Source organism: Rhamphochromis longiceps, linkage group LG13, assembly GCF_057381845.1.
Source record: "Rhamphochromis longiceps isolate RC_006_pf linkage group LG13, R_longiceps_female_GT1.1, whole genome shotgun sequence".
Taxonomy (NCBI): domain Eukaryota; kingdom Metazoa; phylum Chordata; class Actinopteri; order Cichliformes; family Cichlidae; genus Rhamphochromis; species Rhamphochromis longiceps.
Window position 1 is genome coordinate 39,139,516 of NC_140569.1, and position 19,410 is coordinate 39,158,925.

The window sequence follows — 19,410 nt, forward strand, 5'->3', positions numbered from 1 at the left end:
TTCTCTGTTATTGGTGAGTCTACATTAAATGCATGTGTGTTATTATACATGCAGCGCACACTTACCAAGAAGATATCAGTGCAGAGCTTGAGAATGCGGTCCACACAGGGCAGCTCCTCAAACATGATGGAGTGGGAGATCTCACTGAAGAAGCCACGGACAAACTTCCCAATGACTAAGACCACAGACACATACAGCCCCATGATACTGAAAAGAAGGGGGAAAATTACATTACATTATATTTTATTTATATCTATCTATCTATCTATCTATCTATCTATATTCATTCATTCAGTGGTCCCCGTGGTAATCGGAGCACTAGGTGCAGTGACCTCCAAGCTAGGCGAGTGGCTCCAGCAGATCCCGGGAACAACATCGGAGATCTCTGTCCAGAAGAGCGCAGTCCTGGGAACAGCTAAGATACTGCGCAGGACCCTCAAGCTCCCAGGCCTCTGGTAGAGGACCCGAGCTTGAAGGATAAACCACCCGCAGGGGCGCGAGGGGAATTTTTTTAATGTATTTATTTTTATTACATGTTTACACTGAAGTCAGCTAGTAAAAGAAACCAAACTTTAACTTATAACAGCATTTTAGTTTCCTGAATGCAATTATAACGTCTTAACAGCTCTATAGAGATCAAGCACCTTTTTTGTAAAGCAGCACTGCGAGTAAACAGAAAGAGACTCACAGTTATATCGAGATTATTTGGTCTTAATGACAACTCAGATTACACCTTTAAACATTCATTCACACAGTGCTGTTTTCGTCACATCTTTAAGGACTTTGTCTGCCCGCATACAGTTATGAAACACTAATTAACCTCACGTGCATGTCTTTGGATTGTGAAAGCTAGAGAACCCCAAGGAACCCCCACAAGCATTAGGAGAACATACAAAGGCTGCACAGCGATGAGCCTGCTCGCTGTGAGGCAACACACAGTAGCACCTCGTTAGAGCACTTCACACTGCAGGCTTACATAAAGCATTTAAAGCCTGTTCCTGCTGGAGGTTTCTTCCTGTTAAAAGGGAGTTTTTGCTTCCCACTGTTGCCAAGGTGCTTGCTCATTGGGGGTTCATATGATTGTTGGGTTTGCTCTGTTTCCTTTGTATTATTGTAAGGTTTACCTTACAATATAAACAGGCAATCATTGTTGTGATTTAGTGCTATAAAAAAATTGAACTGAACTGTTTCAGTTGCATGAATGTTTTTGCTGACTGATGCCCAGAACTCCTACATTCGTAGTTGTGTTTCTTACCCGTATCCTGCCAGAAAGCCCAGGCTGGGAGGACTGACTTTGTCACTGAATATGACCATGGGTAGTACACCACACTGTGAGGAGTCACAGTTCGCAATAGCAATGTCCCACCACTCCTGGTTCCCACTGCTATTTAGTGACAGGGTTATATCCATGTATCCAGCTTCATTACCTATAAGACAACAATCTGTTTCTCAATATCACATATGTTAAGGAGTAAAATATCTGGATGCTGACATCGAGCCTGTGACTGTTTTATTTTGCCTAGTGTTTGAGGTATACTCCAAATACTCCAAATACTCCAAATACTCCAAATTTGGGGATTTTGAGTTGGAGCATGGATGGAAAGCCTGTGACCCACAGATGTAGATTTGCTACAACTCTGTGAGGGATTTGCAGTTTTTTACTGAACTGTTGTGATGATTTATCAAAGGATCTTTGTTCCACATACTCACTCCTGTGACTGTAATGCTGTGATATTTTACATTAGTCCTTACTAACCACCAGTGTTGGTCAAGTTACTTGAAAAAAGTAATCAAAACTAATTACTGATTACTTACCCAAAAAGGTAATCCCGTTACTTTACTGATTACTTATTTTCAAAAGTAATTAATTACTTAGTTACTTTTTAAAAACACGATTTACAACCTGAAGAGGTGATAAAGCGATAGATCTTTCAGCCCAATTCTACTTTTTCTGCATAATCCATCATACAAAATGTGATCAGATGGAAAAGTATCTTTTTAAAACTTGTTTTATTAGTTTTAATCTTTTAACTTTATGCATCAAGCAAACATTAAATTATCTGCAACATTCACTGACTGGAAGAAATTTGTTTAACATTTAAACCTATTTTCTGCACATTCCAGCACATAAAATAAAATATTTTTTGTGTTTACACTCAGTCTTTCAAATAGATGCAAGTAAAACACAGCAGAAAATAAATAAAGTCAAAGACTCAGCGGTCCTGTTGCTCTATTTTCACCTGTAAAGCAGGAGTGGGGTAGGCGGAGGTTTACCCTGGTGCAGGTGTGCCGCGGTCAGTGGAAGAATCCGCGAGTTTCTCTGTGAGTTTCCCATTACGTCGTAGCTACTCGGTGCTTGTTGGAAGTTTAGGGGTTTTTTCGCTGTAAAAAGAAGTTTTCTTCCCACGCACAGCGGACACTAATGTTTTTGTCACTTTTTATGGAATCAAACTCAAAGTAAGGTCAGTACTTCCACGCTTTAAACGCTGCACGCTCATACTCTCTCTGCACTCGATATATGATCCATTGTTGATCTGCACACAGCTGTTGTCACGAACGTCGCACTCGCTTACGTCACTGTCATGAGACATTCTCGCAAAAAATCATGGTTTTAGTAACGCAGTAACGCAGCGTTCCTACGGGAAAGTAACGGTAATCTAATTACCGTTTTTGCAATAGTAATCCCTTACTTTACTCATTACTTGAAAAAAGTAATCGGATTATAGTAACGCGTTACTGCCCATCTCTGCTAACCACTGGCTCAGGTCATGATGAGTCGGCATTAGACGTCCTGCATGTTGTGGGGCAAATACTTGTTTGCTGCTTTGTACATTATTTGTGCAGCTCCAAGGTCGACCGAGTGTTTAAGTTTAGGAGTATTTCTTTTAATAAAAAGTGTATTTGATGGTTTATGCATGTTGAGCGCATACTGGATTTGTGTTTTATAAGCATTTCCCCAGATATCACACAGAAGGTCATGCAAGCAGGTATGATTGAACAATATAGAATATATGATGTTTGCAGTCTTTGACTTTAAAAAGAATTTGCAAGAGACTTTGATGTTTTGGCTTTAATACGATCACTGCGGGACATCCGGAGTAGTTTGTGATGCATCATGACCAAGAGATTTGATTATAGATTTTCTACGGTGTCTTTCATTGTTTTCTAGTAGTAGAATCTGTATGATCCCGAAATATTATGAATTTTGTTTTACTCAGATTCATTGTTATTATATTATCTCATAGCGTTATAGTTTAAAACCTGGTCTTCAGCTTATTGCATTTTCTACTTCATTCAGATGCTTCCACAACACACTAAGCAATACTACTTTCAATGTCTTTGAAATTGGAGAGATGTCATTAATGTGCATTAATGTGACTCCTCCACGCCCGTATGTGTGTAGTTTGTTAAGTACGGGTTTTTGATCGACTGTATCAAATGCTTTTTTAAGCTGTAAGAACACTCCCACAGCATATTCTTTGTTTTTGGCAGGAGTGTATCTACAAACATATTGAGATCATGTGTTGTGGTTATGTTGGTTCTAAAGCCACAGTGTTGCATACAAAACATTGTTTTTTGTGACGCAAACTATTTGTTCCAGTATCTTAGAGGAGTGCAGATGTTCATCTCCAGCGTTGTATATCAGCACAACCTTTCCAGGGAATAAACCGTTTGCAGTGCAGGTAAATGTTTTCACCTTATGTCCAGTGATGTCTTTGACTAAATCCATATCAAAGCCATCATAACCCATTGATCTCTTAAACTTAAATGATGTCACTATAGCAGTAATTTCATCTTCATCTGTTGCCTTTATAAATATGGAGTTTGCTACACTAGTTACAAAGAGTTTCTGCAGGTTTGTTGGCCATGACAGGACGAACATTAAGAACAAAACCATTCAAATCTTTCACAATAAGCTGTCACTGATCATTGTGTTTGCTATTGGGGAGTTTTTTAATTTATTTTATTGACAATAATATTAATACTTCCAGTGCGTTTTTCTTATTATTGTAACGTAAAAATCTAACGTTGTAACCTGTTTTGCAGTTTTTTTATTATTCATGTCAGTTATTCTCATGTATCTTATAGATTTTTTCAGCTCCGGTCGTTCCTTTCTTTAACTGTTTCATATACACTAGGTATTTTTTCTTACATGCACTCAGTATCCCATTTGAGTGCATCTACTTCCGGTGCTGCTCCGAGCTGGCAGCCAGTATCAGCAGCTCCCACCACCAAATTTCCCCTTGTGGGACAATTAAAGGATTCTTCTCTGTTCTACCTGTTAGGTGAGTGACTTTGTGCTTCTTGTTCAAACTATGCTGTATCATACATATATCTTAGTACTATATAGTAATAATTTGTGGAAATTTTCCTAAATAAATAATTGTTCACTAACGTAATCATTATAATATAAAATCTGTAAACCTTCGTGCAGCTGACCGACTGGCTTGGCCTCAGCTCCATTGGGGGCACGGATGTACTTAGGAAACATACTGGGAACAAGCCTGGAAGAAATACAAGACAGCGCCTGTTAAAAGAAGCACTATTCATGTTTTTCATTAATGTAAACACTTTTATTAACATAAACATCGCTCCAGAGAGAAAACCTACACTGGCTCAGTGCGGTTGCCAACCAGCAATGAAGCCAAGTCTGCTCTGACTGGGTTCCCAGGTTCCAGGTCGATGGAATGCTTATCAAAGGCATGTTCCACTGTTCCACCCTTACCCAGGTCCCTGAGAGGAAGGAAAGCAGAACAGTTACAGCCTCAGTGACACGTCAGCAGAGCTCAAAAAGTCTGAGAGCCTTTATGTTCACAACATGTGTTTCACTCTATCTGATAGAATGCTTTCATTGTAACCCATTTTTATTATTTACTTTATGAATTACTTTGTTTAAAAAAGCTAGATCTTGTGTGAAAAAGTGAGTGTCTATCAGACAACGATAAACTTGTCAGGATCAGATTCACCCACCCATCGGGTGGATATTACACATCTTGGCCTAAACACCTCACCTAGGAGGCATCCTAGTCAGATGTCTGAACCACCTCACAGGAGGACCAGTAACACTGATGACTGAGCCCTGTCAGCCTCTATGAAAAGCTTGTATCTGTTGCTTGTGTCCGCACTGTTGTTCTTTCAGTTACTACAGGACTGTAGGTGAGAACAGGAATGCAGATCAAATATGAAATCAACAGCTTATCACAGATGTGCAGAGATGATCCCACACTGCAGGCCAATCCACGACTGATGGTGTTTGTGTGCGTTTTTCTATCAACAAAATCTCCACCACCGCCGGCGGAAATGAGCCTCACTCTTTAGAGATGGCTGTAGACCAGGGGTCCCCAATCCCAGTCCACGAGGGCCGGTGTCCCTGCAGGTTGTAGTTGTGTCCTTGATCCATCACAGCTGATTTAAATGGATAAATGACCTTCTCAACATGTCTTCAGTTCTCCAGAGGCTGGTAATGAACTAATCATGGGATTCAGGTGTGTTGACCCAGGGTGAGATCTAAAACCTGCAGGGACACCGGCCCTCGTGGACTGGGATTGGGGACCCCTGCTGTAGACAATAACTGTTGTACCTCTCTAACAAGCATGTACTCGAATGTTGCTTAGATGAAGAATATTGTTTGATATTGTTTTACCTCTGAAAATTCCAGGACAGGCGAAGTGTGAGGTCAACAGGACCGAGTAACTCTTTAATGACTTCCTGCCTGCTCGGGGGACTGATCCTCCAAACAGATCCAGAACTACCCTCAATCATGGCTGTCACAATGTCCTCATAACTGTAGAGAATGATGAACTGCATGGCGACCTACACGCAAAGGAAGAAGAAAGTTTTAATGACAAATCAACCAAAACAAAAACAACAGGGAGAAAATGATCAAAGTTTCAGAGTACACAGCGAGCCGGGGATGGAGCAGACGGAGTATAAACGGTCTGTCTACCCGGTATTTAGTGCTATTACATGCTGGATGTGAAATTATTTTCAATTCATGCTCTTAACACAACACAGGTGTGTGATTACACAGTGAAACAGGACAGAGGCACACTGAGTGTCACAGAACAAGCAGAGATAAATCGATGTGAGCACAGAACAGCTACAAATGCAGATACTGTAACACTGCAGTACACTGAGGTAAACCAAACGGAAACCAATACGCACAGCATTGTCTTCAAAGTCTTTGGCGAGTTGGTCATATTCATCCTCTGAAAAGGGCTTGATGTACTGCTGCTGCACACTCATGGTAAACAGGGGCTGGAAACAGAAGAAGAACACGGCTGATCCCAGTTTGGAGTCAGAGTCGAATTTTACTTCTATAGCACCAAATCACAACAACAGTCAACACGCTCAATATTAAAAAGGGAAGGAGGATGAAAAGGTAAGGACCCTACAGCAGCCACACAGCCCCGTGGGAGCAAGCATTTTGTGACACTGGGAAGGAAAAACCATCAGCCACTGTGGCTGGTTAGAGGTTGCCTGTCCTGTAACCATATCCAGAGAGGCGTTTCATTCGGGGTTGGCTACCTTCCAAACTCCACGTTAATCCCTCATCACAATCAGCACAGTCTTAAAATGTGCCAAATAGCAGTTTATGTTCTTAGTGTTCTGCTTTCTGTTGTCTGTTAATACAAGACCAAGCAAACGTATGAAATCATCCCTGTATACTGTCTGCGTATGTGTTTGACAGATAAACAATAAATTAAATTAATCATTTATTAACATTAATTTGGAGCAATTTTATCAATACCCAAGAAACAACTTTGAAGATTGTGTTACCTCATATCCACCCAGCTTGACAGTTACTGTGACGTCAATGGGATGGTTGACCACACCCACGACAGATCGGACCAATGAAATGAAGAGAAGGGGAAACCAGATGATGCAGATCAAGAAGAAGATAATAAGTCCACCCATGCCATATTTCACTATCTTCTTTTTCTTCTGCCCTTTAGGCTGTGGGTATTTCTGAGGGCAAAGAGATTGTTTTTACTAAAAAAAATAGATTTTCTTAACTTACTTCTTAAAAATACAACTTATTGTCCTCCCGATCTCATTAACCACGAGTTAGAAAACAGGACAAAAAAACTGCTTATGAGGAGCCATCCAGTAAACTCGGAAACGCCAAGCAGGTTCAGATAAGAATACTCTGAAACACAATAGCACTAAATCATGTTTAATATAAAAAAAGACTCATTCGTGAGCATTTTTTCCCCGCCTGTCCCATTTGGTTCTTTAGCCGTCAGAATTGTTGTCTGAAGACCAACAAGGAGACCCGATGGATTTACTTTGCCAAATGGATCATCGTGGCATTGCCGTATTGGTCCATTTGATCGACCTTTGTTTTTATTATATTTTATTTTCAGATGTTACAGACGGGACAGACATGAGTGAGGGATAGGAAAGGGAGAAAGAAAGAGGAAGGAAAAGAAAAACAGAAGGGGAGAGGGACAGTGAGAGAGGGAAACAAATCTCCTGGATCACCTGTTGAGAGAAGAAGAAGAGAAAACAAGCAAAAAAAACAAAGCAACATACTAAACACAACAGCATCGCATTAATCTAGCTAAGTGTAAACAGCAGTAAATACTGAATATTGAATGTTGTTGTGCAGCACGCAGGACAGACAGCGCACAATGTGCTTTGAAGTAGCAGCCAAGTAAGGTGTGATTTAAGTCTACGAGCAGTGAACACGCGTGTGCACACCTGTGTGCATCAGCGCGCTGGTATTCAAAAGGTTTCCACGTGTAATGGTCGTGAGCATTTTTTTAATGAACTTTGACTTTGTTGCGCTCGTATCTTTCATACCTTTTCTGTCTCACGGCTGCATTTGATGATGAAAATGTTGGCATAAATATCCTCCACACACATCCAGTTTGACAGAGACAATGTGGTATCGGTCCAAACCCAATCCATCACTGCTCGGAGCTCCACCAAGAACGGCACCAGGCGAAACCTACAAACACGCAGTCAGCTTTGACTCCTGACCCATTTCACATACATTTATCACACTTGATCTCAAACATACATGACGTACATGGTGTGTCTTTCCTTTGCAAGAAGACTAATAATGTTAAGCTGGACTTATGAAGAGCTTATGCTTCTCACTCAAGAGGGACGGGCTTCCTCCTTTTTGAAGTCCACATATGTTGGCTGTAGCATCCCTTGGGTATGTAGGGTTAATTGTTGTAGGCAAGTAATGATTTTCTTCCTGTCGCTGCTTGCGGGGCATCATCTTCTCTTGTCACTGAGAAGTGTGGTGATTTTAATCTGACGGTTGAGCTTGAAACAACAGTGGGTCAAGGGGAAATGCCCCTTCCCTTTGGGTAGTACACTAACACTTTGACCTTTACTCAGGGATGTGATAGTTTACTTTTCCTGAATGGTGCGGTTGGATGGATAAGGCCGCTGCAACTTTCAGGTGCAGCTGTTCTGCTTTTGGCTGTAAGGCATTCATTCTTGTTGCTGTGTCTGTGATGACGTCCACTATGGGCAGCCATAGTGGAGATGTGGCAAAATCTGAGCCATTTGGACAGGAAGCTTTTCTGGTTTGGTCAGGTCTCTATCTCACATGCTTCTCAGTAACTTATCCTAGCTGTCTCTAGCTGTAGTGTCTCCCTGTTATGGTCCCCACTCACACCTGTTCACTTAAATAGGTGACATGATGGTGGGTTGAGGTTGGCCAGTGACGGTAATGACACTCAAGTGGCGACTCACATGATTAATAGTGGACTTAAATAACTGGGAGTTTCTGTCAGATGTTTTAGAACTGAAGAAGCTCTTGGTCAAGAAGGGAAACATCTTCACAAATGTAAAATAAGTCCACGAGCTTTCTTTGAAATAACTCGAAACTACCAAGAGTGACTAAGAACCTACAGATATCTGCAATACGCTGCATGGAGAGAGCAAAGACAAACACAGAGAAGCTCACACTTTCTTTGTGTACATACCCTTGGAAGAGAAACAGATTGAGGTGGTTGTATTTCTTGGTAAGGAAGTTGCCAAGGATACAAGTGGGGTACCCACAGCGGATCTGATAAGCTGATAAGCCAAAGTAAATGCACTTGACAAAGTACCAGAGCTGTGCCACAAAGTTTTGGTTGAACATCCTAAGACAAGACGAGAGAAAGAACATAACACTTAGCTCATAAACCAGTTTATACAGTCAGCAAAACAGCTTGCAAAATGCAAAATAATGCAAATTGTGACTTCAGAGAGTGACTGCACAAATTTGACATTCATTGCCAAAGTACCAGAGGAATATTGTAGTCTGGACAGGCGGCTCAGACAAAGTAGGTCTGCTATAACAACAGTTGCTGACAAAAGATGCCTTTGTCAGGAGACGCAAAAGCACCTGTGAGACAGTGACAATGTTTGGTCTTGGGTTGCTGTGAGCTCAGGGACAGGCCACCTCGCAGCTATTGATGAAACTACACAGTTGTATCAGTGCTCCCCCAACAATGACTCAAAAAGCACAAACACAACGTTAACCATGATTTGAATTTGATTTAAAGAAGCATGCAAAAAAGAAACATCTTGCATTTTTGGGGAAATTTTACGGGACTTTTTTTCCATATCATTGTGAGACTTGCATAACAATAATTCGAATTTAACAATCCCCAAAACCAAGAGTCACAGGACAAATAACAACAAATGCTAGTAATTCAAAATCTTAAAAAACACAATTTAGACAAAAAGGCTATTAAAAAATATCCAACTGAATATTCACTCTTTATGTCAAGGTGTTCAGGTTCTGTTTCGTCATGACCCATTTCACTGAAATCTCTGGTTGCACTTCCAGTACCGACAGCCAGGAGAGATTTCCTGATCTGCATGCACAATATCCTTGAGAATATGCTTACCTCAAGTTGCTCTCTGTTGCAGATATTGGAGTGTGAATTTTACATAGGAAGCATTAAGCATGGAAACAAGCACTCATGAGAATGAGGCTGTATGTATGAAGTGCTTTGAGTTCTCAGGCAGAGTAGGAAAGCACTCTATAAGCACCGGTCCATTCGATGTGTGTGATTGATCAGAAGTAGAAGAATTATAAAATGACCATCAATGGCCTCAGTCTGGAGCTTCATGCCAGATCTTGGCTGAAGGAACGAGTCTGATTACAGGAGAAGCTTGTTGATGATCTGAAGCCAGTTGGGACTACAGTCATGAACACACTATGCCTACTGGACCCAATCTTGCAGCGTGTGTCCCGCCAGCCACAACTTTGAATTATTATTCTAAGTTGTGAACATTGCATCACTGATGCCAAACCTGTTCTTTTGTATTTGGGCGACCTCAGCATTAGCAATATGCACCAAACTGTCTAACACAAACACATATACTTGGGGGTCTGTTTGCTCTGCGTGAGAGTCCTGGAGCATTTCCAGTGCTGTCCGTGCTCCATCCATGGAGAGAATCTGAGAGTCATTTTGAGGATTTTGTGCAGAGCAGGCCTCCAATGCTACGAAAGACCCAACTAGACTGGGAGCAGAATGAAAGACTGCTGCCTTATTCCACATAATCAACTCTCAGAGGCTTTTTGGTGGGTACCTTGTGCCCAGCTGTCCCCCTTCCCTTTTCTCTCACTAGCCTGCTCTGACAGTGTGCATCAGCCAGTTTAAGCATGTTAACTCCTCTGACATGCGCTTGCTTTCTTTCATTCGTCTCTGAAAAATGTGCTTGCAGAAGACAATGATTTCATGTCTTCAATTTTTGGAAGCAGTGACACGCTGTACATGCCTAACGCTACTGGTTTGTTAATTACTTAAAACAGAAATGTTAATGTAGGCAGCAATCCTTAACTGTCAGGCTTTGGTGCTGTGAATTGTGCCTGAGTCCAAATGAACCAGGCCCAGCGCTTCACCTGTGCCATGACACACAGCAATCACACACGTAAAGCAAAGGGATACAAGTTTGTACACCTTTAAAGTCACTCACGCCACAAATCTTAAAGACAAAGAGAACAGCCGGGAACAGTCCAACACTTTCACCTGCAGCCTCTGTGACCCGTCTGACCGCTGTCAGAAACAAGTAACCCTGATCAAACACGTGCAGAGCTGCTTTCTTAGATCTTATTTTCTACGTTATTCTGAATTTCTTGTATAAATCAGCTGGAAAACCATCTGGGGTCACTGTTTCAGAGTCCAGATCTCACTTCCTATTTCTTCCAATAATTTTCTTTGAGGCTCTTTTTTTAATACTTTGTCTCTTTTGTAGCACTTTTTAGTTTTAGAAACATGACTTATATTTCCCATTAAAAAGTCTGTTTCCCACTGCAGGGTGGTAAGCTCAGAGCAGAGAGAGTCTGGCTGGCAGACGGGTGGGTGGTTTATCCAGGCTTCCCTGGATGAGCCCATGTAAACTCTGGCCACAGGAGGCGTCCATGTGGCTGCAGCCGCCTGCTTCAAGGTTTAACATGTTGCGTACTCAGAGATGCTCTGCAGTATTCCTTGGTTGTAGCAATCGCCTTTTTGCATTGCTGCTAGCTTCCCATGAGCTTGAAGCAGTAAATGGTTCTTCTATAGAGCTCCTCCACTCAAACTGAACACTCAAAGCACTTTTCACTGCAAACCTTATTCCCACATAAGGCTTGTAGTGCTTCTAGGCCTAAGCACACACACCTCACACTTCCATGGATGCGTTGGGACAACTCGGGGTTTTGTACCGAGGACACACTGACATGCCGAGTGCAGCAGTCAGTAATTTGATCCCTGACTGGTAGATGTTTGCTTTGAAGATCAAAACGGGGGATGGTTATGTCTGGGTATATTAATCAAGTCGAGGAGGCCATTTATGTAAACAGAAAGATCCTCTCTGAAAGAAGGAGGGTACAACTGTCACCCTCTTATAAGGCAGCCGTTCCCCAACTCTCTGTGAATATTACAATTTAATATTAACGACCATAAAACCCGACCTCGCGGCCTGTTGTTAGTCAGTTTGGGTCATTGTGCAAATGTACAGTTTATAAGGTTGGAAAACCTCGAAGGCAGTCGAGACTCGAACTGTCACTGAAAACAGTCCAGATGAACAGAATCAACTTCCTAAGATTCAGCAGATCATCTTCACCATGTCTGCATACCTACATGCATGTAGTTGCAGCTTGAGCATGGAAATGGCTGATTATATATTTGTGTTAATAAACAGCTCAACAGGTGCAGCTAATTAAAGCATGCACTTGTTAGAGGCTGGTCAACAATCATCCATTACTCCTCCAAGGAGTTGTTTTTGTTAAAGCAGGACTCAGATCATTATCGATGTCATAATTTATCACAAATAATACAGTAAATGCAAGACATCACCTTTCAGTGACAGCGGGCAGGATAAAGAACATCCAAAGATGAATCCCAAAAACAAGGATCACCTGGAGAGAAAGAACAATAGGACAGCAAAACAAGAAATGTCATTAAAATAATATAAAATAGTTAGAATTGTGAAAAACAACAGCAGAGATGAGCAGTGAGTGGCTCCACAGATGCCATCCTAACAAATATTACAGAAGCACTAAATGACATAAGAAGAAAAAATCTTTTCTGACGCAACCTACGAGTGATTTTAGGATTTAAAAGATGCAACGTTTTAGGAAGAAAAAAGATTCAAATCAATTTTATGTAAAAGAGTCTTTCAACAAACAAGAGACCAGACAGAAGATATATGACACAATCACGTTCACAAAAACTGAAAATCATACCCAACTGTAAAAGTGTCTAATCTCCCATTCAAGATCAGCCTCTGGTGCACATCCAGGTAGAGACTGACTGACCTGCTGACCACTCCCTGACTGCTCTGACCACTGTGCACTTTTCATGCCAGACTCTGCACAGAGAGCAAAGACAAACTTCTATTTCAAACCTACCTCGAATTATTGTTTTGGGTCACGAGAGCTGGATCGCTGCATACGACCCAGAGTCCACAACTTCCAAGCGTTTGGAAGCATGGAAACTAAGACTAGGAGCAAACGTGTCATTTTTTTCCAGCATTCCCTAATGGGAATTGGTTTAACGTGGAATTTTACTATAACAGCCTCTGGGAGAGACCGACCGAGGTGCTGACTGCTGACCCTTTCTCCTGTGGCCCGTGTGAGGGTTTATGTGCTGTGGTTGACTCTCCAGGGTGGGTGTGGTCACTGAAAGGTTCAACCTGGCACATCTGATCGGGGTAAAGCTCGTTCTGTTTTTGCTGTAGCCACGACAGCCTCGCTGCCTCGTTGTAGGGATACAGGTGTAAAGGGCGACCACGATATTGAAGCCGTTTCCTGTCATGAATCCTTCTGTGGTGCAGTTGTAAGAGAACAATCAATGAAGAGGAGACGAAGCATTTAACTTGGTAATGCCCTGTGTCCTGCCACAGTTACTGCAGTTACCCTTGACTGGGTCAGTCGGTGCATCTTTTCCTACTGTGGTGATGTACTAGTTTTTCATCACGATTGAGCAGATCAAGGCAGATCCAGGTAAGGTAAAAGATGTAGCTGAATGACCATAATCAACTAATAAAGTTCAAAGTTTAGGATTTGCTCATTTTTAATCACCGGTTCATTCAAGGTTACAGCAAGATTTCTGCTCCAATCGCCTGCATTCAGCAGCTGGCAGTCCTTCAGCACTCTCACGGAGAGCACAGCCACACACCTCCCTGTGGGCCTTTCTGGCTCTCCACCCTCCTCTATGATGCCACTCTGAAGCACTAGTACAGGAGGATACAGGCAGCTTCTACGGAGTAAACTAACAATAGCACCCTACAGAGAGGATGACTCTGAATGGGAGAAAGATCACATTTAAATCAGTTTTATTAAAATAGTTTCTTGTTTTTTGTGGACTGTTCCTCTGAACTTGGATCACCCCGTGAAGCTATGTGAATAATTAATGATAAGAATTTTATTATGTGAACAGAACCTGGAAGATGAGTTTTCCCGTGACAGCCTTGCGCAGGTATAGCGCTCGGTCAATGATCATAGTGCTGAACTGGATGAGCAGCATCACCAGGAAAGCTTCCGGCACCTGGTCTTCTGACAGCGTGGACGCTATATCAGCTGCTGCACTGTGTTTCTGAAGAAACAGGACAAAAGTAATGAGAAGGCTTTCCTCTTTTACGTGGTTTAAAGATTATCTTCCAAACATGACATGTACTTTTATAGTTAAGACATTTACTATTATTCAGCTTCAGTTTCAACAGTGTGTTTGTGTTCTTTGATGAAACTTAAGCATTGTTACAAATAAAGGCTTTGGAGTAATAAAGGCAAAAATGGGACAAATATAAATACTTACCACAAATAAAACACAGTCTGGCTAATTTACTTACATACCTTTGGACACCATGACAACAAACTAAAGGTCAGACTGTTGTTACATGTTGAGATCACCGTTAGGAACAATGAGGCATACAGAGGGCGCTGTTAGTCGGCCTATTCAGTTCCAGCTGTGTGGCAGATGTTTGGGGTTTGTCTTTTATGTATCCAGGCAAACATCTCACTGAGGTTAAAAGTCTCATTTCCAAAACACTTGATTTAGGTCAAATGTTATCGTTTTGATCTCTTTGTAGTTTTCGTTTTCATTTCTGTATTTTACCGTTAGTCACAAAATGACGAGCTTGTGTCTCACCCCAAAAGCCCAAAAGCCAAAGACGATGATGATGAAGTCAATGACGTCGGTCAGGAACATGAGTGCATAGACATCGGTGGCAGCCCGGTACTCAGAGTGCAGAATATCCCTGAAGAAACCCTGAGCTGGCCTGTAAACACTCTGAAGCCTGCAGGAAACCAGCTTGCATTAAGTCACTGCACACGGCTTTTACTACAGCACCACACCTTTTAACATTACTTTTTCATTAACACAAGAAGCACAATGATACATTTTCTTAAGAGATCATCAGGAGCAGCTTTCACTTACCCGTAAATGAAGACATGTTTTATCTTGTGTCCCACATCCTGTATTCTCTTACTGGCTGCTTCTCTCTTCCTGCCTTTTTGATTCTTCGTCATCATTTCTTTACTGGAGTCAACAGTCTCAGCTCCACTGGACTCCACTGGAAAAGTCGAAACCAGATGAGAGATTTAACTACAATCGGCACAACAGGAAGGGGGAATTATATTTTAGAAGATGCAACATTTGTCTTTTTGTTCACTTGACACATTATCCCAGCAGTAAAAACCAGAGTGAGCCTTAAATCACAGCACATGGAGAGGGAGTGGCCATAGGTGGCCATGAACACCCATGCTGGGCTGTTTCTGTACTGATGTTAATGCCAGAGGAGGTTTGATGACGTTTATGCATTATATGCCACTTTACATGCTCTGACACTTTTGGCTGTGTTGTTCCTAAACATTCCCAACTTTACAGTAATACCACTTCCAGCTTAACTGTTAAATACATTATATGATGATATGATGCTTTGATTATAAAAGCTGATCTAATGCGCTTGGGCAGGTGCTTTCAGGTTCACCAGAGGATACTGTAAAGGTTGGAGGAGAATGTTGGGAAGTAAGTGGACGGGGTGTGCAGGTGATTTTCCATCTTATTGCGAGGGAAATCCAGGTCTGTAGGAAGCACAAGATGGGGTCATCTGGTCTGTCCGGGGATCATAAAGGAAAGGTTCAAACAATGCAGCATCATTTTAATCACTGTTGGTGGCAAGAAAAACCATCCATCCATTTTCTCCCACTTATCTACTACAGGGCTACAGAAAGGCTGGGACCTATCCTGGCTGTAATGGGGCCAGAGGCTGGGTACACTGTGGACAGGCCGCTAGGACACAGAGAAACACACTCATGCTCACATTCGCACTTACAGACAATTTTAGAATCACAAACGAGAAGAATATGCATGTCTTTGGTTTGTTGGAGACCCTGGAGAGAAGCTTCAAAGACACTGGGAAAATACAGTGGGGCAAAAAAGTATTTAGTCAGCCACCGATTGTGCAAGTTCCCCCACTTAAAATGATGACAGAGGTCAGTAATTTGCACCAGAGGTACACTTCAACTGTGAGAGACAGAATGTGAAAAAAAATCCATGAATCCACATGGTAGGATTTGTAAAGAATTTATTGGTAAATCAGGGTGGAAAATAAGTATTTGGTCAATAACAAAAATACAACTCAATACTTTGTAACATAACCTTTGTTGGCAATAACAGAGGTCAAACGTTTACTATAGGTCTTTACCAGGTTTGCACACACAGTAGCTGGTATTTTGGCCCATTCCTCCATGCAGATCTTCTCGAGAGCAGTGATGTTTTGGGGCTGTCGCCGAGCAACACGGACTTTCAACTCCCGCCACAGATTTTCTATGGGGTTGAGGTCTGGAGACTGGCTAGGCCACTCCAGGACTTTCAAATGCTTCTTACGGAGCCACTCCTTTGTTGCCCGGGCGCTGTGTTTTGATCAAGGTCTTTTTATTGAACAAAGAATTGCTTCCAACAACAATTATGGCAAAATTAACAAACAGTTGTGCCCCCACCCCCCCAGAACAGTGTAACTAAAACCCAGCCAGAGAGGAAAGGAGAGACAAAATAACATAAAATAAAATAAAGTTACAGATACAAAGTAAATAATAAAATAAATGAACAACAGCAAGAGAAAAAACAAAAAACAAAAAAAAACCCCACTCACACGCACATTAAGCAATAGTATCCGGACTTAATCTTTCAAAGTAAGTAAGAAAAGGTTGCCATGTGTCATAGAACCGCCGAACCGAACCTTTTACAGGGTAGCGGATCTTTTCCAGCTGAGTATAGTACATGACATCCTTAACCCATTGCCCATATACAGGTGGAAGTGGCTCTTTCCATTTCAATAATATCATTCTACGGGCCAAAAGAGTGCAGAAGGCCAGAAGATCAGAGTGTGATTTGGAAAGACTGGCATCACAAGGCGTCACTCCAAAAATAGCTATAAACGGGCAGGATGCAATTGGAACACCAAATATGTTGGATATGGTTTCAAATATGCTTTTCCAAAAGCTACCCAGTTTTGGACATGCCCAGAACATGTGAAATAGGGAAGCAGGCTCTCGTTTGCACCGGTCACATGTGGGGTCAAACCCATCCTTGATTTTGCTCAGTCTAGTTTTAGACCAATGGAGACGGTGAACAACTTTGAACTGAATCACCACATGTTTAAGGCAAATAGATGATGAAGAAATGCTATTGATTATCTTGTGCCAAGTCTCATCTGTAATCCGTTGGCCAAGATCACTTCCCCATCGTTCCCTAAGTGATTGCAATGTGGACAGCATAAAATTACTCAACAGCTCATAAACATCACTTATAACCCGCTTAGCATTTGGCTTAAAATCAAAAATATCATCCAAAAGGGATGGTGGTGGACAGGACGGAAAGCAGTCAGTATTAGAAGCAACAAAATTCCTGAGTTGTAGATACCTGAAAAAGTGTGACTGAGGGATCTTGAACTTGTTCACCAGCTGTTCAAATGAAGAAAAAGATATTGTCCGTGAAAAGAGCAGCCATTGACGTTATTCCCAGCTTTGTCCATATGTTAAATGCCTCGTCCGTCAAGGATGGGGAGAACATGCAATGTCTATGCGGTGGTGCATTAAGAGAGAGTTCAGTCTGTTTAAAGTGCCGTCTGAGCTGATACCATAACTTCAGTGAGTGGACAACAAGAGGATTCGTGGTGAAGCTGGAGATCGGTCCCGCCAGAGGTAATCTGGCACACAGCAAAGACACCAGGGAGGATTGACTCACCGATAGCCGCTCCAGTGTTACCCATGATGATGATAAATTATCATGGTCTTTCATCCAGTACAATAATGCTCTTATATTAGCTGCCCAGTAATAAAACAGAAAATTTGGGAGTGCCAAGCCTCCTGCGCTCCGCGGTCTTTGTAATACACTCTGTTTCAGCCTAGGTGGTTTTTTGTTCCAAATGAAGGAGGAGATTTGACTATTTAGATTATTAAAAAAAGACTTGGTTAAAAAAATTGGAAGACACTGAAAAAGATATAGAAATTTAGGGAATATAGTCATCTTAATGATATTTAATCTACCACCCAGCGAAAGAGGCAAGGACTCCCACTTTCCAAAATCCTCCTTTAGTTTAGACAATAAAGGAAGATAATTAGTTTTATACAAGTCTCTATGATTCTGCGTAATCCAAATGCCCAAGTATTTGAACTTGTTATAGCTGAGCTTGAAAGGTGCTAAAATAGACGAAAGTTCCCTGGTTATTGTACCTAAAGGCATTGCCTCACTTTTCCCGAAATTCACCTTATATCCGGAAATTGTCCCGAATTCCTTAAGTACATCTAAAAGTTTAGGGAGGCTATTTGAAGGGTTGGAAATAAACAAGAGCATGTCGTCGGCATAAAGAGAGACTTTATGCTCGATATCCCCACGACGTATTCCCTCAACCTCAACACAGTGTCTTAGAGCAATAGCTAGCGGTTCAATTGCGATGGCAAAAAGGAGAGGTGACAAAGGGCACCCCTGTCGTGTGCCACACTGAAGCTGAAAAAAGGGGGACAGACTATTGTTGGTCCGAATGGCCGCTACAGGGTCACAGTACAATACTTTTATCCAGGATACAAAATTACTCCCGAGGCCAAATTTTTCAAGCGTATGGAAAAGAAAGTCCCATCTCACCCGATCAAACGCTTTCTCAGCATCAAGTGAAATAACAGTTTCCAATACAGTACCTTTGACATGGCTATAGATTATATTTAATAAACGTCTAATATTAAAAAACGAGTACCTGTTTTTGATAAAGCCTGTCTGATCAGGTGAGATAATGGAGGGCAGATGTTTCTCTAAACGGCGGGCCAACACTTTAGCAAGGATTTTGGTGTCGGTGTTCAGCAGAGATATTGGACGGTATGAGCCACAATCTAAATGATCCTTATCCTTTTTTAGAATTAGGGAGATCACTGCCTGACGCATTGTTGGAGGCAAGGATTGTGAGAGGAAAGATTCTTCAAAAGTCGATTTTAACAATGGATTCAATTGGTTAGAAAACTTCTTAAAAAAATCGGAAGGATACCCGTCGGGGCCAGGTGATTTTCCAGACTGCATACTCCGTATGGCCATTTCAATTTCAGCATCAGAAATGGGCTCCTCCAAACTGGTGGCCGCGTCATCTCCTAAGGAAGGGATATCAAGTTTCTCAAAGAAATTTTCTAGAGCCAGGTCATCTTTAGCCGGGGGGGAGCTGTATAAAGTCTGATAGTATCTAAAAAAACTATTATTTATACCTTGGTTATCCGTGCATCTTATTCCCTGGTCATTCCGGATCTCAGGGATAGCTTGATTAGCTGTTCTTTGTCGTAGCTGATGAGCTAGCAGCTTGCCTGTTTTTTCTCCATGCTCATACGAGTAGCTACGCAACTTCGAAATTAGATACTCAGCCTGTTTTGTAGATAGAAGATTATATTCAGTTTGTAATTTCAGCCTACGTTTATATAATACCGGGTCA

At 41.7% G+C, this 19,410-nt stretch overlaps 1 protein-coding gene across 4 annotated transcripts in view; it reads right to left on the minus strand.

Moving 5' to 3' along the window:
• The window catches only part of piezo1 (piezo type mechanosensitive ion channel component 1 (Er blood group)), a 95,359-nt gene that overhangs the window by 1,262 nt on the left and 74,687 nt on the right, over window positions 1–19,410 (minus strand). For all 4 annotated transcript variants that reach the window (XM_085427221.1, XM_085427220.1, XM_085427219.1 and 1 more), the window contains exons 41-53: window positions 14,877–15,012; window positions 14,589–14,736; window positions 13,884–14,036; window positions 12,297–12,358; window positions 8,949–9,107; window positions 7,807–7,954; window positions 6,781–6,969; window positions 6,166–6,258; window positions 5,645–5,814; window positions 4,612–4,734; window positions 4,426–4,505; window positions 1,256–1,427; window positions 66–207 (exon numbers count right to left, since the gene is read on the minus strand). In XM_085427221.1, the coding sequence (XP_085283347.1) occupies window positions 66–207; window positions 1,256–1,427; window positions 4,426–4,505; window positions 4,612–4,734; window positions 5,645–5,814; window positions 6,166–6,258; window positions 6,781–6,969; window positions 7,807–7,954; window positions 8,949–9,107; window positions 12,297–12,358; window positions 13,884–14,036; window positions 14,589–14,736; window positions 14,877–15,012 (1,775 nt within the window). The remainder of the gene's footprint in view (window positions 1–65; window positions 208–1,255; window positions 1,428–4,425; window positions 4,506–4,611; window positions 4,735–5,644; window positions 5,815–6,165; window positions 6,259–6,780; window positions 6,970–7,806; window positions 7,955–8,948; window positions 9,108–12,296; window positions 12,359–13,883; window positions 14,037–14,588; window positions 14,737–14,876; window positions 15,013–19,410) is intronic.